A 24,153-nucleotide genomic window follows, 5' to 3' on the forward strand; every position below is an offset into this window, starting at 1 on the left:
ACACAAATGCTGCAGAACTTCATTTAATAATAATGAGAGACTAGTTTTCATTGTATGGGTACATTTTTCAATTATCATAAAATGTAATCAACAAATGTGTTCATCACAAGAAAGGTGAAGGTAACACAAATGAAGTTAAATAATTCAGACTATATTAAAAATGATTTTCATATAGTCAAACCAATTAATTAACCCATCAGAAACTGGAAAAAGTAAATCGGTGTAATCATTTTTTTCCACCATGGTGAGCTAGCTGCCTTACGTCATAGCAGCCCAATGACCCTTCGACAACAGCACACGTGTGAGGTTTTCTGCAGGGGCTCCTTTTGCATGCCACCACCCCTCCTTGACACTCGCACACCTGATGGCAGTCCGGGTAGAATGCCTCACCTGACTCAATGTAGTGACCTCTGAAGCGGCACCCGCACTCGGCTAGTGGCACGCAGCGATCCTTGTGGAATAGGCAAATGCATCCAATGAATACGTTTTCTATATTCCATGCTAACAAGGGTGAACTGCCAAAATAATAATTACCAACCTACCTGGCTCAAAAAGTAACCCGGGATGCACATACAACCTTCGCTGGGTGGAGTTTTACACTCAACAGGTGCCGATAACGAGGTGCAGCTGAGTGGACAGCCAGGAGATGTAACACTGTACATGCTGTTGGCTGGACATTGCATCCCTAACACACACAAGATAAAAAGACAGATTAATAAGGAAAAGGGACGTACCTGTAGTTCTATATGAGTGAGTATTATCGCCACTTGTAACTTACAGCAGAGTTGCCTCGTCCTCCACGACTTCACGCAGCCTCCCTTCACCTGACACTCTTCCACATAGCTACTGATGATGTCACAGGCAGCTTCCTGTTTGTCATCAGTAAGCATCATGTCATAGACGCAGTCTTCACGGAACTGCTGGGAATCCACTCGGCCTACACAGTCAGCCAGGGGCCCATCCTCTGCCGTGATGATGTCACAGACTGACGTGTAGCTTGGTGGGTTTATGTCAGGGGTGAGGGGCTCCGCACAGTTCTTACCTGACAGCAGAAACATCAGCGTCAGGCTAATTTTACATAGAGCAGATATTATTTCAGCAGCAGCAGCAACCATCATGTGACTACAGGACTTGTGAAAATTCGGGCATTTCTGATATTTCCGCAATGCAATGTGTTTCACTGAAGAAAAATGCTGCATTCGAGGAAAGAGGGAAATCAGATTATCCCACTTCAAAGCATTCAAGGCAAATGTAAATAGCAGACGTGTTCATGAGATACTACAGGATTTAGAATGGCTGCATTAACCAGAGCAACAAAGAATTTAGCAGAATCAATCAGCCATCTTTGTTGTTTACATTTGCCTCAAAAGTTTTGAGGGCGAAACTGGGAAAGTGGGATACATCCGACTTCAAACCCAGTCTTAACAATTTGGCGAATTTCTCACTAAATCTGGCGACTTTCAAAAGTCTCTGGGCGACTTTTTTTTTTTTGTCAAATGCAACTAGCAACAAATCTAGTGACTTTTTTTCTTCTTCTTCTAGTGTTCTTTACGGTGTAGACTGTAGACTCTACAGTGTAGAGCCTCTACATCTACATCGTCTATTACTATTACATGCATATTGCCAATTATGCAAATTAGGCAAGATGTCATTTAGCGACTTCTAGTGACTTTTAGGACAGCCAACAGCTACTTTCTCGTGGTGTGAGATACTGCAAATTTTGGTATCGATCTGATACCAAGTAAATACTGGGCCAGTATAGCCGATACCGATACTTTTTGAAAATTACGGTATGTAATTATTTTTTTTTAATTAAGGTATATATAGCTGTATCATCGAATTACTTATTCACAATCAGTTTTCCACCTTTAAGTGTTTTGTGTTTTTCCCTTTTTAAACAAAAGACAAAATTAGGACAAATGTTATTGATAAATCGAAAATAAAATACTTTATCAATGTTTTTCCCCCAAAAAACATTAAAAACATAACAAAATAATTTTTCAAACAAAGTGCACAAAGTGGCCATAGGAAAAGAAATTTAAAGAGATACTTGACTCAATTGAATAATTTTCAATAGTGACAAGTTAATATTTTGTCCAGAATGAATTTGATAACTTGTCATGTCATCATCAGTCAACAGCACGTAGAAAAATTACTTTTTAAAAGGTATTAATTGGACATGAAAAATAATGAAATTACCACATTAATTATAGACAAAATTAACTCTTCACTACTGAATATTGTTCAATGAGTCAAGTATCCCTTTAAACAAATACTTTATCATACACCATTCAGACACTACAAATACAACAACAACAAAAACTAAAAATTCTGCCTTCATCACTTCTTTGTCAACCTAAATAAACAAGATGTTAAAGACTATCATGCAACAGCAAATATAAAACAGAAAACTGTTTGACCAAACCGCAGCATTGCATAAAAGAGCCAAACTGAAACTAAACCATTTGATCGATATTATAGTGCCAGTATCGATCCGATATCGATACTGACTTGGTATCGACAATATCGATATTTGGATCGATTCGCCCACCACTACTACTTTCCTTACTGGGGAGTTGTCAACACTGTTCAAACCCTCCTCAAATGGAGCATATAAGGCCACCATTTTGACTTGTGACGTAATTTCGGAATTGTCAATACAGTATGTACTTTATTGCCGGTTGTGTAGAAACACCTGTGGTTAAGGACAAACTGTCGGGGTTTTTACTCTCTGTACATGGATGTCACATCTCTACCAAAAGTTAGTGTAAATAACTTAAAAAAAAAAAAAAGTGTAATTCTTTAGAGTAACCTTGAAAAGGTTTCAAATTGTACATCTCTTTATTCCTCTGAAAATTTGGAGGAACATTTACTTAACGTTAGCTGCTAGCTTACTTAAACTAATACTGCCAGGCTTACTTGGAGGTGTGGTTTAATGTCAGCAGAAATATATATATAGATAGCTATCCATGGCTTAGTGGTTAGTTGTCTGCATATACAGACATACAGAACTACATATCGTTTATTGTTATCTACACAGCAATAACATGTTACAGGTAAGGATGGTTAAAGTGTGTGTCTGACTGTCTGTGTGTAAATGTGGTTCACATACTGTATACTGTAAACAGATAACTAATTATTCACACTGACTTTCATATCTATGTACATGTTTTTGAAATGTGGGAAGCAATCCAGAGAAAAAGCCCACACAAGCATGAAGAGAACATGCGCACACTTTGAATCCAGAAAGTCTTACTGTGAAGCAGACGTGCACGCCACATGCCACACTCCGCCACCTGTTAAAGGTTGCTTTACGCCCCAATTACTTCAAATCTGCCTTGTTCTTAACACAATATTTAGGATACAATTGAATTTTAATAATTATGGATACATTCTACAAAGTGACCTGGATGTCTATTTGCAAATAAGATGCACATACCTTGAAAAACTGTTACTTTACTGATTACTTGATTTGAAAAGAAATTCTGTTACTTAGTGATTACTTGATTTTAAAAGTAAAGTACAAATATGACGAGATAGCTTACATTCCCGAGAGCAACCCGGCCGGTTGGCCACCCATTGGTTCACTCCAAACTCGTTGGCATTCGAAGCTGGCTTCCCATTGGGCAGCGTCAAGTCATCAGCAGGATTATCGTTAAAGTTTCCACAAAGGCCGCACATTGTGCCATGATAACTAGTTGCCAGTTCCACTTTGACTGCACTCTTGAAGTCAAATGAGACCTAAACATGCAGAAACGACAAATTTTTATGAAGAAAGATTTGAGCCATTTAGCTTCATACATCATCAATATAAACAGACTATTTTGGTTGAATGACTTAATTGTAGGACAAAATTCAAACGCAAATATTTTATTTGCCAATAACCAGTGATGTGATTCTGTCAGTAAAAAATTGTCATTTGTCATTAATAGATTGAATGTGTTTTTCATGTTGCAAGACAATTACCAGAATGCTTAATTTGTCTAACTTCACAATTAGCAAATTCCTGTATGATTAATTTCACATTATTCCAGTTACCATTTTTTCACTCTTTAAGGAAGGTTGCCAGCAGTATTGCACACATGTAATATGTCTTTGACATGATTTTTTTTTCAAAAGTCACTTGTAGATACTACAAGTACTGTAAATTGCTTTTGAAGATTATTTTTAATATATACCTTTAAAAATGTGGTTTCAAGGACAGCCAGCCTGTACCTGCGATAAACCTGAACCAGTGATTGATTGGATGAAAAGGGCAGAGAGATTTTCAGCCCGTCCACCTGTAGCACACACACACACAAAAAATAATAATAATAATAATAAAAATAATATATATACATACACATATACATACACACACATATATATATATATATATATATATATATATATATATATATATATATATATATATATATATATATATATATATATATATATATATATATATATATATATATATATATATGTATTATATGCATAATTTAAACTCCGTGTGTGTTTACGTTAATGTGTGTGCATGTATGTTTCTTACCAGGACTTTATATGGGTAGTCCACTGAAAATTTATATGTATTTCCAAAGACTTTTATAATCACCACCTTGGCATAGGAAACTCTTTTGTTTCCACGATTGTTATTTTCCAAGTTTATCTAAGATTCACCAAACACACAATAGTGGTAAAATTGAGTAGAGAGGTGACACCATTTTCCGTAAATGCCCCTATTAATGTAAACTACCTCAAAGTGTTGAAGACCTTCAGCGTTTTTACACACAGTGGCCAGTCTGTACACGCAGTTGCCTTGGAAGTCGAACTTGAACCCATCAAAGGTGTAGAAGTGAGGGTCGCCACGTGCAGAGCAACTCTTGAAGCTGATTGGATAACAGTCCTGGACCCCATCCACAACTTGGCATTCTTCTCCGGTTCGACATCCCTTTGGCTTACATTGTACTGTTTGTGTCGCGGCATCACACGCACATTGTTCTTGACACTGCGAATCCGCCCAGAATACCTCACCTGGCAGGTAATAGTGGCCGTCATGGTTACAACCACAGCCCTTCTCCTTTTCAACACACCTGGCAAACATTAAAATAGAAATTATGGCTTTACAACTGTGTTAGCATGTTCTAACTTAGATACTAATTTGAGTTACATAGCTATGCTTGCTACTACATTTAAAAAGGAAGTGAACCTTTAACATTTCTTGACAATAATATATGTGAACTCAATATTCTAAACATGGAATTCTGATTCATATTACATTTGTTGAATATGAGTTATGAATCAAAATCCAGCAGTTTTTAACCATCTCATTGGGTGGCTATTTTGCCACCTACTGTCGACTAAAGATGACATCACAGTTACGTTGGGCTTAGGCATCGACCAATCACAGCTCACCTTTTTTCTGAAGTTGAGCTGTGATTGGTTGTTACCTGAAACCTGAGCAACAGTGATGTAGTGTTAATTTCGTCAACAAAAACTAAACTAAACTAATTTTGTCCACACATATTTTTCACCGGACTAAAAGTACACAAAACTAGACTAAAACCCTCCTTAATAAACAATAACTGGGACGACTAATGAAGATGAGACGAAAATGTCCCTCACTTAATAAAAACGACTAAAATCTATGAACATTTTAGTTCATGAACAAAAACGGGACGGAAATGCTATGATTTTGTAAAATCTTGTCTTTGCTAATCTGTCTGATTCACGGTGAAAGGTTAAAAAAAAAAAAAAAAAAAAAAAAAGTCAATTATAGTTATAACTTAACATATTAATCCAACATTCCAAAAATAATATTAAATGCGAAAGCTAATGCTGGCCAGTAGACATTAATTTTTTCATCAAAAAGATGAGAAAATTTTACGTGACATAGTTTTACATCGAAAAAGGTTCAATATAATCTTCTGACAATATATATATATATATATATACACAGAGGTAAAATGGTTGTCCTGACTAAAACTAGTCTAAAATGTTGAATTTACGTTTTCTTGGACTAAAATGTTAGATTTATAGTCGACTAAAAATTGACTAAATAAAAATGGAATGTGGTTGACTAACTGTGATAAAAACTAACAAGCGTGACTGAAATTGGACTAAAACTGAGACTAAATTTAAAAATGGCAGAGAAAATGAACACTACTGTGATGTCATTTTCACTGATAGCAAGTGGCAAAATGGCCTCCTTCTGACAGATAAAAACGTCTGGATTTTGCTGCTTAACTCATATTTCACTAACACAATATTAACCATCCATCCATCCATTTTCTTGACCGCTTATTCCTCACAAGGGTCGCGGGGGCTGCTGGCGCCTATCTCAGCTGGCTCTGGGCAGTAGGCGAGGGACACCCTGGACTGGTTGCCAACCAATCGCAGGGCACACAGAGACGAACAACCATCCACACTCACACGCACACCTAGGGACAATTCGGAGCGCCCAATTAACCTGCCATGCATGTCTTTGGAATGTGGGAGGAGACCGGAGTACCCGGAGAAGACCCACGCGGGCACGGGGAGAACATGCAAACTCCACCCAGGAAGGTCCGAGCCTGGACTCGAACCGGAGACCTCAGAACTGGGAAGCGGACGTGCTAACCACTCGACTACCGTGCCGCCAATATTAACCAGAATACCATATTTAGACGAGTGGGGCTGTCAAGAATTTTTGGGTGGGTTGACTCCCTTTAAAGCCATTTTGTTACATGACCAAGCCCAGAAAACATGTGAGCCGTAACGGTCGTTACCTAAATACCCTAGTTACTGTGATGTCATTTTCAGTTGATAGCAACTGGTAGCCAAATAAAATGGGCAATCAGACCCAGCTCCCCGGCAACCAAACGCAATCTTAACACACACCACACCACAGGTTATTCAGCCAAGATAATTAGAAGACATTTGAAATTAGGCCACAGTTATCAGATGGCGATGGAAAAAAACAGAATAGGACAATATTTGCATTAACCCATTTCGGCTGAGAACATATCCCTGGTCACAGAAACAGCCCTCAACGCAGGCGCTGTGGCACACTTCCGGCTGAGCGCCACAGCTGGCTGGACAGGCTGGGCCACACACCTCATAATGACTGTTGGCTGGACATTCAATAGCTGTGGGCAGAGAAAGAAAACGTGGAAAAAAATACTTGTTTTTTTTTTTTTTTTTTACTGTAATCATCAGTAATTTCTGGGATCTTGTATAGTACAGTGGCCCTCACACTCACAGTTTGGAACTATTTAAAAATTTTTTTTTTTTAAATATTTAGTTTTGTTTTTTGGGGCGGGGGGGGGGGGGGGTTGGGGTCAACCGTAATTTTTCATGATAAATGAAATTTTGGGGATTAAAAAAAAATCTATTCTATTCACAGGCCAGCCAGATCTTGATACCCCACGAATAGCGGAACAGATGTTGAAAACTTACTGCAGTTGGCCTGCTGTCTCCATGGCAACACAGTAGCTCCAGCTTCCTGGCACTCAGCAAGGTAATTGCCCAAGGACTCACACAGTACTTCATGTCGCCCTGCATTGACACAGACATCGTACAAGCAGTCTGATGCTGCCTCCCCGACTGGCACGCTACCATGGCAACCAGAAAAAGGTCCCTTTTTATTGGCAAGGATCCCACAGAATTCCGGACCAGTGTATCTGAAGTAGGAATAAAGGGACAAAAAACTTATTTTAAAAACAGTCTACTTGGTAAAGTTAAAAAAACAAAAACAAAAACAAAAAAAAACATTGACGGTGCATTATATAAAAATGTAGAAATGAATGCATCTACAAATATACAGCATCTATTTACTCTGAGGGGAAAAAAAACATGTTACAAACACATTATAATAACCATTATCATTTACATTTACAGGCATACATAGTTTGTTTTGTCAAATAAATTAGCATTAGAATATTGCTAAGTTTCATCATTATTCCCAAATCCGTTTAGAACTATGGGGAAATCAGCCTGTTTTAACGTGCCCCTGGTTGATCTCTTATACTCTGCTTCCACCTGCTGTACATTTTTGTAATAACGACCATTGCTTCAACCGTTCTCTGCAGTAGAGCGGCTGCATCAAAGCCTTCTGTATGCTCTAGCATAAAAGAACAAAAAAAACGTATAAATACGTCTTAGGGGTATTTTTACACATTTTTACGTTTTTGGGAGCAAATTAGTTAATATACACACTACTGTACATCAAATTGGTGAGCACAGTTGTCATCCCAGAAGGAAGCCTCTGATTAACATGATGCTCGAGAAGGCTCGCAAATAATTTGCTGAATACAAGCAGATTGAGGACATGGATTACGTGGATGTCCTGTGGTTTGATGAGACCAAGATAAACTTATATGGCTCAGGTGGTGTCAATCATATGCGGTAGCAACCACTTTCGCAGAGCTTTTGTTCACAGTATACACTAAGGAGACAGTTCAAAACTGTCCTCAAATCACTAATCTGATGTAATCTGCAGTACGTTACCGTATGCGGTCCTCTTCAGAGCATTGAGGACACACTCCGTCGCAGTAATGGTAACAGAATGGGTCGCCATCGGGGATGCTCAACGTTCCCGCCCAGTCTGTCACATTGACGGCAGTGCCGCCTCCAGGAATCGTCATCTCATCGTCCGTGTTGCCGTTGTAGTTGCCGCAGAGTCCGACCACATTCCCGTAATAACTGCTGCTGAGGGAAACCATCACCAATGTCGCCCAGTCAAATGTGACAGTGACTCCAATATCACTCATGAGGATGCCCCTCACTCCTGACTCTGTTATAGAAATGCTGCCTCCGTCCAAGAAGACTGGGAGACCAGTTTTAATGCCATCCACCTAAAGAGGGAAAATTGAGTAAGCTGAGAGGCTGTAAACTGTAGTCTAGTTAACATGATTTTCCGAAATAATTGATGACAATTGGTCCAAAAGAAGACCCCGGGTTCTGATGGCCAATGTACGGCAAGGGATCTTGGAAGTTAAAGTACATTATTTTAAACTAAAAAGGAAATCATTTCTGTAGGTTAGTGCATTGGTGTAAAAATAAATAAATAAATAATAAAATAAAATAAAAAAGTGACTGTAATGCAGTTGGACAACATAAGGTGTCGTTAACGCTTAGCCAGCCAGTGAAGGTCCAGTCAGATACAACAGAAAGGCAAGACTAGAAACGTGAATCACAGCACTTCAAAAAACAAAAACACCAAACCATGTCATTAAATCTTTGATGATTTTATAATGATCCAGTCACAGCTGGTCCCCTAAAGGCTTCCGTTTTGCAAAACTGAGAACCTCGTGGTGCTGAAAAGAAACAATATACTTGACAATGATTTTCTCTACATTTGATCTCCAGGATATGAGACCCACCAACACAAAGCCTCTTTCATCTCTTGGAATGAAGATAGTGTGGCCCAACAACTCCACGGTGGCCGAACGCACAAAGGAGCCTTCAGAGTTCCCACGGAGCTCATTTTTGGTTGTCACTGTTACCTCTGGCAGGGAGTGATCAACACCTGGTGGGGTTGAAATAAGATCAACATTAGCACGTCATTGATATCTCCTTCCCAAAAGTGTTTGATGTTCACTCAGTCATGTGGGTGGGCAATTAGTAGTTTTTTCTTTCCCCTGCACTGGTTTGTGGGGTCCAAATTTGTGAGGCTTTTCTCATGTTTGCTTGGTTAATTGAAGACTTGAAATTTGAATGTGAGTGTAAAAATGTTGTCTACATTAAACTGAAAATGAAAGTACTTCTCATCGTGGGAAATGGGGGAAAAAAACTATTTTTGAATGTAATTACAAACCTGTGGTATTGACAAGAACATATGTACAGGTTCCTTGGAAAGAGTAACTCCAGCCATCAAACGTTGTGTAGTGTGGGTCGCCAAAAGCCCAGCAGAGAACACTGCTATCAGGCACGCACACTCCTTGACCTTCTGATACTTCACAATGTTCTTTTGCCCTGCACACAACCTCAGCACACGGGTCTGGAAAGAAGCACATGTCAACATATTGTTACCATGAACGTGTCAGGTGACTGACCTGACCACTAACCTGTGGAGAAGCATCCCATAATTCCATCCTTAGTGGCACACTCCTCCCCCTCCTGGCAACTTGTGGGCTTACAGATGAACTGTCCAGACTGGCAGACACAGTGCTCAGAACAGTCCTCCTTTAATACCGGGGTATCTGACTGTAAAAAGATAAAAAAAAATACATAAATAAATAAATTAAAAATTAAAAAAGAATTAAAAAAAAATAAACACCTCTGGTCAATGGCCAGCGCTAAAAACAACATTAAACAATAAGAATTCCATTAATGCATAAATAGGAGTTTTTTTTAAAATTAGCATTAGCATTTTCCCATTAGCATGTGCGAGTATTTAATCATCTGCAGGTATATGGTCATAATACTAAAGTGTTCTGGTGGCGCAATCTTTAATGGGAATGATTAACCAAAGATAACTGTCACATTTAAAAAAAAAAATAGTTAACTTAAAATCAATAAGGTAAACTACTTTCCAATAATCTGCAAAATAATCAAGGAAACTGAACTCATACTGGTTTTTAAAGGGGAAGTCAAAGCCAAAGTTTTCTTCACCGTAATATGTTCTATGCGGCCCTACTAGTCTAAACACAATATTCTGATTTATATTGTGTGAGTGGAATATGAATTAAGCAGCAAAATTGACCTTTTTTTTTTCCCCATCTCAGGGGGCGGCCATTTTATCACTTGCTGTCAAATGAAAATGACATCGCAGTTCATAAGCAACTGTGATGTCATTGTTATGAGTTATGAGTTGACAGCAAGTGATAAAATGTCCGCCCCCTGAGATGGAAATAAACAAGTCGATTTTGCTGCTTAATTCAAATCCCACACATGCAATATCGTACTTCTGACCAGAAGAGGTCCCTTAAAGCAATGGTTGTTATTACAAAAAAAAAAAAATGGCCATCAGGTGTCAGCAGAGTATAAGAGATCAGCCTGGCCATGTTGCAATAAGCTCTTTTCCCCAGTGTTTTCAACAGGTTTATGAATAATGATAAAACATATAATATTGTAATGATAATTTCTGCAAAATGGAAACAGATACAAATATACTTTTTTTTTTTCCTGATGAAAGTACAGACTAATCTTTCTTTTGGTAGGTTCTATGATTTTATAACAATAGAACAGAATATTCTGAAGGCCTTGCAAAATCAGTCAAAATCCAGTAAAACAGCCGGGAGCAAAGGAGGTTGCTTCAGTGAAAATGGCTGGGAGTGAATGAGTTAATCAGAGTGCTTTGCTTCGACAAGCTGGAGGATTTGACGAAAGCACATTTAGGACACCAAAACTGTCTCTGAAGGTTCTTCCAACCCCCCTTTCAGCCAATACTTAAATAAAAGTAAACAAAAAGGTAAGATTCATTGCTGAAAATGACCTTATAATATTGTCCATCCACTACACAGCCACATTTCTCCACAGGCATACAACGATCCCCATCTGACATAAGTCCATCGTCACACTGGCATCCCTCTTGGCACACCGGGCAGGGGTCCGACCTCTCCAGGGAGGAACAGGTGGACGAGCAGGAGGAGGAACACAGCTCATAGTGACTCCCTGCTTGACACTTCAGAGCTGCAAATATTAAGAAGAAATAGACTCAGACACGCTAAAATGGTAGTTTTAAAAAACATCAAACAAAGATTGGGGGTTAACAGACATTAAATTAACACCTCAAGCTTCAACAGTTTGCATCATCACTCACGACAGAAGGTGTCACTCCGCCATCTGCTAATCTTAGTGCCGGCTAGTTGGCAGGCGCGGACATAATTCTGAATGTGACTGCACAGAACCTCCTGGTCTTTTTCTCCTGAGGACATCTCCCTTGAAATAAAAAGTTGATTTTTGATACTCAGTAACAATTTAAGACAAATATTGCAAAATAAATTTATTCTGTGGCAAATAACATGCTGTCCTGTCATTACGATATCAGGAAAACGCTACGCAAATGAGGCTGTCAGTAACAAACTGCACTGTCTTGAGAAAGAATGGATATTGTAAAGGGAACGAATGAAGTTTTATTTTTTACACCATTAGCAGTTGTGAGCAGATTTCCAAACCTGACGCAAGCATCAAAGTTGGGCAATGGTGACACTGTGTCATGGCATCCTGAAAAAGGCCCTTTCTGATCTCTGATGATGTCACAAGCCTTTTCAGCTTCTGGGGTTTTTTGTCCATCTGGGTCAGGACAGGAAGAACCTCCACATCCTGTCTCACAGGTGACATCATCCTCTTCCACGACAAAAGCGGAGATGTTTGCTGGCTTTCCATCCGATGCCAGGTCATCTGATGACTTGTCATTGTAGTTCCCACAGAGACCAGACGGTAAGCCTTGATAGGTGGATGGGATTTGCAACATGATGCCTGCTACAGTGTCAAAGGTCAGCTTTAATTTAAAGTCGGTTTCGATGATGATGTTGATGCCATTCTGATACGTTTGCACTTTTCCATCTGCCAGTGATGCAGGTAGGGAGACTGTGATGCCATCGACCTGATTTGTATAAACACACATGGCAAGTCAAATGTGGTAGAGAGCATCTTGTCGTGCACAGAAACCCCACTTGCTAGACTAAATATGGTATTCTGTTTCATATTACTTCAGTGGAATACGAGTTAAGCAGCAAAATCCAGCAGTTTTAATCAACATCAGAAGGCGGCCATTTTGCCAATTGCTGTCGACTGAAGATGACATCACAGTTGTGCAGGACTCAGGCAACGACCAATCACAGCTCATCTGAAGCTGAGCTGTGGCGGCCATTTTGCCACTTGCTGCCATGTGAAAATGACATCACAGTAGTTGAGGTCTTAGGTAACAACCAGTCAGAGCTCAGCTTCAGAAAACAGGTGAGCTGTGAGTGGTCGTTGCCTGAGTCCTGCACAACTGTGATGTCATCTTCGGTCGACAGGAAATGGCAAAATGGCCGCCCCCTGAGATGGACAAAATTTGCTTCATAACTCATATTCCACAAATGTAATATTAATCAGAATGTCAGGTTTAGACTAGTGAGGTCACATATAACATATTGTCAGGAAATGTTTAAGGTTGACTTCCCCTTGAATGGGACAAAACTAGTTCACATCATACCTTAATCTCCCAAACGATCCCAGTCTCCATGGCGATCTCCATGTCGTACACTTGGAGCGCCACGCTGCGAGAGACATAACCATCTTTGCTGGTTAGTTGCTGAACCAACACTGAATAAGATGCCACGTGTTCTCCCTCCTCCACCTCTGACAACTTGAACACACAATTTCCCAACAGAGGATATGCCTAGAAAACAAAGATTAGACCATCATTTGAAGAAAAATGTGTCACTCCTGTTTTGGATCAAAACACTTTCTTACCTTCCCATCAAAAGAGAGAACCGATCTAACTCCGAAAACAGAACAGGAAGCAACACTTTTGGGAGAACAAGAGGCCACGCCGTCTGTCACAACACACTTCTCATTATGCGAGCAGTGGAATTCCTGATTACATTGCACTTGTCCATTGTCTCCACAGACACACTGAGTGTTACATGATTCTCCAAGATAGAAAACCTAAGAGAGGAGGACCGTTGGGCAAACATCAGCAGCAATATACTGATGCTGAATCAAGCTAAAAGTGCATTACCTGCCCATGTTGAAAATACTGTCCTTCATACTGACAGCCACACTCTGTTAGAGGAACACACTTGTCATGGCTCAGCATGAATCCGTCGTCACACACACAACCTTCAGTGCAGGGGGCGCTATCATCACAGCCCTCAGGGGTTGTAAGGCCGCTGCAAGTAAGCTGGCATGTCAGGGCACACACTTCGTAGTGGCTGTTTGGACCACATGATGGAGCTGGTAGAAAGACAACAACATTGATATTAGGGGTGGAAACCGTCAACTGAAAATGACATCGTCACGTGTGCGCAGGGCTCAGGTAATGACCAATCATGGCTCAGTTTGATAATGTCACATGACCAACCTTAGACAACAGGTGAGCCGTGATTGGTTGTTATTTGAGCTCTGAGCACCTGTGATGTCATTTTCAGTCGACAGCAAGTGGCAAAATGGGTTTTTAAAATGTATTAATTGTACATGAAAAATAATTATGTTTTCAAATGAATTCTAGACAAAATATTAACATTTTATTGCTGAAAATAGCTAAATGTGTCGGGTATCGTTTTAATGCTTAAAGGAATAAAATAAATTACAGGCATGACATTTGACTGTTTTACAATAATTTACAAGAGTGAGAACAATCTGCCAAAATGGGCAGTTTCAAGTTACTGGTATTTTTTTTTCTTTCTTATTTTGATTTTACTAACAAAAAAAGTAAAAATATAGATGAAGTAAAAAATAATAACAATAAATAAATAAATAAATAAATAAAAATAAAAATCTACAGTGCCTTCTACTGGATGTGGTGGGGTACTGCCTGACCTCCCCCAGTTGAAAATTCAATTGAATCCAACACCAGTATGATCACCAGTGATCAGTATTATGAAATAAATCCGCTTGGGTTTTATTCCCTCAATCACAAATGACATGACGAGTGTTTCTTTGTGTGAGTGCAGGTCTTACGACACAACTCCTCAGTTCTCCAAGTCTCCACTGTTGCTCCTGCCTCCTGGCAAGAGGTGCTGAAAGCTGAAAGGCTGTTGCATAGGGCGGCGGCATGGCCTTGGTACATGCACAAATCAAACACGCAATCTTTGAGGAAGCCGGAGTAGTCAAGTTTGTTGTGACACTCGCTGTATAGACACACACACAAACAGGATTGCAGATACAAGATAAATGAAGTAAAATGTGCTGCACTCAACAAAAAGAGCTTTCAGTTTGGACATTCATTGCGTCTTTGTTTTCACAAATAAGATGCAGATGGAGGCACTGAAGGTGGATGATAATATGGATAAAAAATGCAAACGGAGGCAATGTTACAAACAATGTGAGGCCTGGTAACATTTTTGATGCTTAAAGAATTAGACTGTACCTGAAAGGCCCAGATTTGTCAGCAATTATGCCACAGTAGCGCCCCTGCTGGTATCGTAGTAGTACTGCAGGCTCACACTCGGGACATTTATTACCAGGACAGTCACTAGTGCAGCCGGGGTCTCCTCCTGCCTGAACACAAGGAAAATAAAGAACATGTTATTGTAAAATTGTTATTATTATTTTTTTATTGTGTAAAGTATACCATCACATACTGTGTAGGTTTGATACCAATGTTATTTATATCTTGTATTGTATTTGCCATTGATTTCCATGCATCACACACCTTCCAGCTGTGGCCAAATGCATTAACATGTTTAGCCTGCGTGCCATCAGGTTGCAGCAAGTCATCGCTAGTTTTCCCATTGTAATTTCCACATAATCCTGACAGAGAACAGACATTTAAATCACAAATCTCCAAGTTCTTGAATTTTGTTATGTGATTTAGAATAGTTCCATTGATCATCAATTAAATCTTAACAGGTAGTTAACAGACATGTACCGCATTCAGTTGCCCATACTATGTCATTCTCTGCAAACAAAATTGGTATATTAACAAACTATCACTTCATTTAAGCACAAATTGCTGGTAGATTAAGAAGAAGAAAAAAAACACAAAGCAAATCACATAAATTCAGATTCGATTCCAAGTGAGGCCCATTTCCAGTTCTTACCAGTTGTAGTGGAAGAATATGAACTGGGAAGGGTCAAAGTAACATGGCTGTTCCAGTTGAACTTGAGAGTCAAACCAAAGTTGGTTTTCACAATGCCAAAGTAACCTTGACGGAAAATAGAAAGCTTGCCATCCTCGGTGATGTAAGGCAAATTGATGGCGCGGCTGTTAACCTGCAGAAGGAAGGTAAAATATAGCAAGGTCAAATATAATTTCATGTCTAATTTAATATCTTTAATATGCAAGCTTTGCATTGAAACTTTGATGCACTATATTGCATGTACTATGTTGACAGGATTAAAAAATGTATAATGAAGATTTTTTATTTTTTTTTAAAGGGGCATGACGCAACTCAAGACTCAAATTGGGAGTGTTAAAATAACCGTATTAATTACTTACTATTAGTTCAACTTAATTATGTCGATTTGTAGAATATGTCAAATTTGTTACTAAACATTAATAACCATTTTATAAATTAAGTGTTGTCATGTCTGGGGTCACGCCAGGGTTAAGTTTGAGTTTGTGACCTGTTAAATTTGGGTTCATGACCGTGAAGTCAATCTTTAATCCTTCACTTAGTCACAACCAATCAGATCGATTCACTGTCTGTAACAGAGGTCTGAGAAGTGTGTTTTTTGTCGGATTATTACTTCTGTTACCACTGCCTCTGTGCAACTCGCTTTGTTTCTCGTCTAGTCAAGTTTGTTCCACGCCTCTCGATGTGAATAAATAGTTAAAATCTTATTTGTGTCTGCGCTTTGGGATCCAACCTCCAGCACATGACAAGTGTCGTAAAATGGTGTCACATTTTTAGCCTACAGCACATTTTCAGGTTGCATGACTACATTTCACTGTCTGGAGAAATGACAAATAGTCAAAAATGCACATGCTTACCAGTATTTTGCCTGGGTCGGCGCGACTCATGCCGACTGTGTAGCCAAGCACAGTAAGCGAGACGGACTTGGTATACGATACTCGGTTATTACATCCTCTGTTCTCATTTTGGACAAGCACCTGGAATGGGAGCAGGCCCAGCTTTGAATCCTCAGTGTGTTGCGATAAAACATACGTGCAAGTGCCCTGGAAATCAAATCGCCGATTGTCAAAGCTTCTGTAGTGGGGGTCTCCAGCAGCCTGGCATGTGGCATAGGAGACTGGGTAGCAATCTCTTACGCCCCCTTTCAAGTCACAGTGCTCGTTCTTCTTGCAGGTAACTGATGAGCACTTTAGAAGAGAAAATAAACAAAACATGAATGAACAAGTTAAAGAAGTTACGTAAATTACATCAAGTCTCAACATTGTTTTATCAGAAAATCCTACTTGTTGTATATTTAGCACACAGTCCCAAATAATACCTCGACTTTGCCGCTGTGGCACTGACACCGGGTCGTGCAAGTGCTGTCCGCCCAGAAAGTGGTGTCTGATGGGTAATATTTGCCCTGATGCTGGCAGCCACAGCTCGACTGGGGAACACATCTGAAGGAAAAACAAAGAAGCATTTGATCATTCCTGGACTTACGAGTTGTATTTGTTCCATCATCAAACCATTATTGAATTTATATACACTATATATACACTTAAAATTCCCCATTGTTATGAATTGAAATGAATATATTACAGCCTTTCCCCATCAAAAATAAATAAATACAAATTTTGAATTAGCTTTAAGCTTCTTGTGTTTTCATTTTGTATGTAGCTGTTTAACTGTTGGTCTTGTTCAACTGACAACTGAAATGGCTCAAAAACTAAAACTAAAAAATAAATAGATAAATAGATAAATAAATAAATACATACAGTACATACATACATACATACATACAGTACATACATACATACATACATACATACATACATACATACATAAATAAATAAATAAGTACATGTGGCTGTGTGTCAGAGCTTCTGATCATGCCTGTAGGACCTGGACGGCATTCTCATGTTACCTGTCCCCATTAAGCAGCAGTCCTGCATCGCACTGGCATCCCTCCTCACAGGGCGCAGCACACTGCTTTTCATTGTCCGTGGACCCGCAGGAAGCAGGGCACGCCGAGCCACATGCCTCGTAATGGCTGCCCGCTGGACAGGAAAGAGCTGGGAAGAGAAGAATGCAGATCATGAAGAAAAGCATTGAAACAGTTTTGAGAATTTTATTCTTTATGAGTAAAATCTTGCATAAAATGGCTGTCAAATGTTCATTTTCAGGTCATTAATTTCTTTTTCATTTCCATAATTCTCTTTCCATTAGGGGTGTGAATTGCCTAGTACCTGACGATTCGATTCGTATCACGATTCACAGGTCACGATTCGATTCGATACCGATTAATCCCGATACGAATTTATAAGTCGATTGTTGCGATTTTTTTTCATTCAAATTTAGAAAATACTAATCAGTAAGCTTGTAGAGTGTAAGATTTATATGAAAATGTATTATTTATTTATCTGAAATTTCAGTCTTATAGAGGTTGTAATCTGTTTCATGTTTGAACAGCATTAAAATAAAATATTAAGGCTTAATGTTCCGTTCATATAACATTCTTCCATGCTCACGGTGTGAATCCTAACCCGAAGTCAGACGTTTTGTTGAATATTTTTCCATTAAAAATGGAAGTTTAAAAATTGATTCACACACACACACACAAAAAAAAAAAGGCAATGATGATAAGACGTTGAATCGGTAAGACTACCGAATGAACAATTCTGAGCTCTTAAAAAAAAAAAAAAAAAAAAAAAAAAAAAAAAAAAAAAAAATTATTGAATCGATTCGAGAATCGCGCGATGTAGAATCGCGATATATCGCCGAATCGATTTTTTTTTTAACACCCCTACTTTCCATTAACCTGGGGAGCCTAATTCCTAACGATCATCCTTTAATGTTGTTGTATCTGTAGTTAATGCTAGCTAATCTATAGTAATTTAATAGCTATTATTAGCTGTTATTTGAAGTTAAATGTATATACTAAGGTTTAATTCAAAAGAGCATAAAAGCATTGATTTGTTTCTTGTGTTAAAATGGTTGTGTAGAATTATTTCAACCACTAGGTGGTGGTAGCATTTGCTATTGGACATTGCTGTATTCCAGACAGACAAGAACAAAAAGATGCACTTGTTGCCATAAAGAGTGAATGAAGAGTAGAGATCGATCGCGAGAGAACAGATAAAGACATTAATGACATAGTTGTGCTTCATTTTTTTTAGTGCAAAGTGGAGTAAAGAGAACAAAGAAAAGACAACTCGAGACTCCCATCCATTTCTGTACTGCAGAAACATACAATTTGATCCCACATTTGTTCAATAATTACTCAGTGACTTACGACAATTGGCGACCATTCTCCACTCAGGATTGACCTTCACTCCCTCTGACAGGCAGGCATCATTATAGCTCTTCAGGTTATCACAGAGAAGCTGTCTCGCACCTGCAAAGGCCACACAATCAAATCAGCATATTTTTGTGGGAAAGAGAACAGCAGATAAGTGCTTCTACTCTTCAGACCAATGCTTACCCTTATTGATGCAGACATCATAGACACAGTTGTCTAGGTATAACAATGGGTTGACCACGTTGTGGCAGGATGAAAACGGTCCATCTGCCTGTGTTAGTATCCCACATCGTTTAAGGTGGCGGTAGTAGTCCTGTTTGTCAGGTGAACACGTGGGGCAGCGGCCACCGCAATTATCATGACAGAACAGATCAGAATCTTTTATTTTCCACTGCTGGATCATTTTCAGCACAGCCGAGAGATGAGACCCTGCAAAATTGAAAGGAGATTCATCATTTTTCAGTTTGTTTGTTTTTTTCCCCCATTGAGTTCTTAATTTTCTGTTGCAGTAGTATGACAATGGGTTTCATTTTTGTTGTCTATATCCACAATAAAATAAGATACTATGCAGGCTAACATGGATGGAATGGAAGATAGCTTTAGGGGTCATGGGAAACCAAATAGGCTATTGCATTTTAATATGATGTGTGTAAGGTTTAGTGTGCTTGATTCTGAAATTGTTTTGCTGCCATTCTTGGTCAAGTCTCCCTTGGAAAAAGAGATCTAAACAAAGTGAAGTCATCTTTATTTAGGTTAAAGGGTAAGACAAGTCAAAAAATGTTCTTTACAATAATATGCTCTATGTGGCCCCACTAGTCTTAACACGATATTATAATTAATACTGTATTGCGTTTGCACAATGTAAGTTACAGCAAAACCCACCCATTTTTATCCATCTCCGAGGGCGGCCATTTTGCTACTTGCTGTCCAGTTAAAATGACATCACAGTTGTTCAGGACTCAGGTAAATGACCAATCACAACTCACCTGTTTTCACGTGAAGTTCACAAGCTAAGCTGTGAACTTGCGATTGGTCGTCAACTGCGATGTCATTGAAATGTAATTTCAGTCACAAGTGGCAAAATGGCCACCCCCGAGATGGGTAAAACAGGTGGATTTTATAAAATTGAGATGACTTCCCCTTTAAGTGAAATAAATTTAATTATTGGCTTTAATGAAGCACAATATTTGTTTGCCTGTAATAACTTGCACAGGCCATTGATCCAATGAAGTGATCGTGGCAGTAAAATAATAACTAGTGCAACTATGCAACAGGACAGAGTTAAAAATAAATCTATTGAATAATTTCATATTCATACCACTTTAACAATTTCATCAATTTTATTTGGACATTTTCACGTGAATTAAGTCCACAACTTTATTATGGTTTTCAAATGATGACAATAAATTTGAGGACAAAATAATTCAATGAACACATCTTGACCTAAATACTGTTGAAAGTTTCTAGAATGTTGCTCTTGTTCAGACTGCAGAGGAATTTTTATATGGAGAAAAAGTGCACACACAGGCTACATATTAAGAAACGTAAAACAAACCCCCCCCACAAGTATCTTAATGTTAGGTGCACATTTTAATTCCTTTTTTTCATGGCACACTTTTCCTCTGAACACCTATTTGAAACCGCCCCAAGCACAATCGGGCAGGGCAGTGACCCCCCCATCCCTAATGCAGATTTGTCCCTGGTTACCTTTTGGCTCGGGCAGGTCATCTGTTTTGTCTCCATTGTAATTTCCACAGAGACCTCCCAGGTGTTTATAGTATGACGACGGCACGGTGATGTAAAGCCTCATGTTCCAATCGTATTTCACAGTCAGACCAAAGTTAGTTCTGAGGACAGCATAGATCCCACTTCGCTTCACTGAAATCCGTCCATCCAATAAGGTGACTGGTAAGTACTGCAGTTCACCATTGACCTGAAAAGAATAATGAAACAATACAGCACAATTTCTGCATTTGTTTTGTTTTTCTTTTATAAGAACATTAGTAATAGTGTAATCCTAATTTTAATTTTCACTCAACTTATGTGACAAACGATACTTACAGACATTAGAAGCCATGACTAGTGACAATTTCACATTTGAGATTGTTTACATTTAGAGTAATATATTACCTGGACTTGTTGTCTGTGTTTGCCAAAGATAATTGAATGCTCGTGAACAGTGACGGTGACAGTCCTCACGAAGGAAACCCGCCGGTTACCTCGGTGGTCATTCTTGGTGGTCACAGTGAAAGGCGGAAGGCCCGACACCTTCTCTACAACTGTTGCCATAATGTAAGTGCAGGAACCCTGCAAGAAATATCACACACTCAAATTAGAAATTGGATTGGACTGTAACGGTTGCAAAATGACCACAACCAAGGCGACATTTGGATTTCAAAAAGATGTCTTAAGAACTGACAGATGAAACATTAAGTGGAAAAGAAATATTATCTAATGTAATCTACAGTGAATGGCTGTTAGTGTCGTAACTTTACCTGGAAGTCATAACGTCTGCCATCAAATGTCAAGTAGTGGGGGTCGCCAAGGGCATGACAAGTTGCCGTGTACGAGTGCACACATCTGCCATTCACACAGTGTTCCTTTTCTCGGCATTTCATATCTTCACAAGGATCCTTCGGTGGTGGAGGAGGAGCGGTTCCTACGACACACGAAGCCACAAGTACAGTACTCTATGTCTGAATTTTGTGTTAGACTTTGCATGAATCTGTTTTCATGTCTGTACGTGTGTGCACCTGCAGAGCAAACTCCAGCAGTTCCGTACGCATGTCGACTTTTGCCACCATAGACATAGACAGCCATACGTGCGTCACCTTCCACTGTCACATGACTCTTCTGTGCCCCCACAGCTACATTAGACCACACCCACTTTTGATCCGAAATAAAGTCACTCCACCGAGGCGATTGGCAACGTCCTTTTACGCACACTTTCACACTGGACGAGCCCTCCCTCTCGGACAAAATGGCCACCATGTTGGAGAGTCCATCTACTGTTTCCACGGCCCAGTCAGTGGACAGCTTGCAGGTGGGGGTCACTGATATTAGAAACGGGTCATGTGGTTTATTGTTGCTAAGGAGGAGCACCATGACCTTCTTGTTGCTTTTGACAACTAGTGGATGCCTGTTGATGAATTTCTGGAAGGTGACGAGTCCAGCTGTGTTCAGTGTCCTGTTGGTACAGAAGCCAGATACGATTTGTATATATAAAACAAAAAAGAAACATTTGGAAGGATGTAAAGAATTGTACAATATTTAACTCAACTGTTTATGCACTGAATGATGACCCCTGTGCAGTGTCAGCTCCGTGTTGTCTTCAGCTGCGACGATGACCGCCCAGTTGGTGGCATGACAGCTTCCTGTCCTGGGCACCATGTAGTGTTTACCCAGACTGGCCACAGGGGGGAGCTGTTCATACACATGCTCACATCCCGAACCCATTGACAGACACTGGTGACCCGCTAGGACCGCCACTGGCAATTTGGATCGAACGAGGCCCATCCAGGTGTTGTGACTCCGCACGAGGTAGGATGCAAAGGGTGCAAGGGTAAAGGTCACCGGCTTCCCACTTTTCCAACGGATCCCACCTCTTAGCCGCACATCAGCACGAGGAAAGATGGTGACGGAGTTCGGGCTGTCGCCGTTAACAATAGCCAGGAGCTTGTCCATGCATTTTGTGCCTCCCTGCGGCATTGCCACGATGTACTCGGTACCGAGCGCCGCTGTTGGAGAAACCACCGTTCCATCTCCTGTCTTGTGACGCCGGTTGAAAGAAACCACCGAGATTTCAGCAGTGGATGAAATTCGAACCGCTGACTTGAGATTGATCAGTTGCTGCTGCAGTTCGGCTCCAAGTGGAAGACAAACCCAACGGCTTTCACCCACGGACAGAGTCAGCTTCTTGAAGTAGTTCATAGAAGCCACCTACAGGTTGACACGTGTTCATTTGTGAAACAAGGCTCAACACTACTTGAGTGTCAAATTACACGCACACATCCAAAACAAGCAAAACAAAATAAATAGGGCCCGACCGATATGAATAAACTAAAATAATAGCAACAGAAAAAAACAGTAAGAACATGCATTTTGGCCTCTTGGGATCAGTGTGGTGCCATGCATCCATAATGTACACAAAGTGAATACAGAAGAAAGTTGCGATTGAATTCTATTAAAATAACTAGTTTTTCACACACTGGGAAGAATTTGTGCGTTTGCATAATGTTATCTCACCTGTGGGTATGTGTTCCCACAGCATGTGTGTGGATATTCGTTATTTGAAGGAAAAACACCCAACAACAATAAAGAAAATATCAAAAATATATAAGTTATTTTTATACACAAATAAAACGTATTTACCGACTTTAAAATGGGAAAAAGACTTGTCTATAGTTCCGGAACCAGACTTTTGGACCCAAATCTGTGAAAATGTATTTAAAATGACCAAACAGACAAATTTGCAACTTATCCAATATAAGATACTTCATAGAACATATATTACACAATATATGATGAAAAAAATGGGACTCTCTGACTCCGACATTTGTCTCCAGTGCTCACAAAACACTGCCGATACTTATCTTCATGCTTTATGGTCATGTACTCCAGTGCTGCATTTCTGGACTAAAATCTTGGGAAAGCTCGCTGATATATTAAACTGTAGGCTTCCTTTATCTCCAAGACTGTGTTTACTAGGTGACTTAACAATAACTGAGCTACCATGTAAACAATCTCAATCTATATTTATAGCCTTTACTATTGCTAAAAAAATAATCCTTGTCAATTGGAAAAATAAACAATCTCTAAATATCGACCACTGGTTAAACTTACTAATAAATTATATCTCAATGGAAAAAATCTCTGCCTTAAATAAAAATCAAGTATCAAGATTTAAACAAATATGGTCTATGTACATAGAATATTTTAATCTCAATTTGGCAACTTAATCCTGCCAAGATTCTGCCTGTTAACGAGAGCCACCACATCGTTACAACTTCTGTTTTCGCTGCTCCTGTATTTGGTATTTTGTATCTGATTGTTTTTATTTTTATATAGTCAGGAACCTAGTTGCTGCTAGTGGGCTCGAGCATACCACACTATACGACACTATACTCAATAACTCCTTAAGATCTATTTCTAGTGGGCACTAAGCATCAACACTTGGTGTTA

The 24,153-nt window shown here is 39.4% G+C and overlaps 1 protein-coding gene and 1 long non-coding RNA gene across 2 annotated transcripts; one reads left to right on the top strand and one right to left on the bottom strand.

The window, feature by feature from the left end:
* Positions 1-10: 10 nt before the first annotated feature.
* LOC144022302 (IgGFc-binding protein-like) lies at positions 11-22,378 on the bottom strand. The gene is made up of 33 exons (XM_077527004.1): positions 22,253-22,378; positions 21,726-22,159; positions 21,468-21,631; positions 21,103-21,279; positions 20,680-20,905; positions 19,156-19,401; positions 18,967-19,068; positions 17,599-17,746; positions 17,011-17,131; positions 16,550-16,879; positions 15,657-15,828; positions 15,269-15,366; positions 14,984-15,114; positions 14,575-14,744; positions 13,634-13,848; positions 13,366-13,560; positions 13,106-13,291; positions 12,081-12,511; positions 11,726-11,844; positions 11,399-11,595; positions 10,029-10,167; positions 9,779-9,961; positions 9,345-9,490; positions 8,470-8,816; positions 7,420-7,643; positions 6,968-7,109; positions 4,739-5,075; positions 4,535-4,651; positions 4,179-4,280; positions 3,546-3,741; positions 779-1,042; positions 543-685; positions 11-451 (listed from the first exon to the last, which is right to left on the bottom strand). The coding sequence occupies exons 1-33, from the start codon at positions 22,360-22,362 to the stop codon at positions 227-229; spliced, it is 6,537 nt and encodes a 2,178-aa protein (XP_077383130.1). The 5' UTR covers positions 22,363-22,378; the 3' UTR covers positions 11-226.
* Positions 2,715-10,042, top strand: LOC144023017 (uncharacterized). Its single transcript, XR_013284472.1, has 3 exons — positions 2,715-3,056; positions 7,367-7,480; positions 9,331-10,042. It is a non-coding gene; the product is annotated as an uncharacterized LOC144023017 (long non-coding RNA).
* Positions 22,379-24,153: the final 1,775 nt, after the last annotated feature.

This window comes from Festucalex cinctus, chromosome 7, assembly GCF_051991245.1.
Source record: "Festucalex cinctus isolate MCC-2025b chromosome 7, RoL_Fcin_1.0, whole genome shotgun sequence".
NCBI lineage: Eukaryota > Metazoa > Chordata > Actinopteri > Syngnathiformes > Syngnathidae > Festucalex > Festucalex cinctus.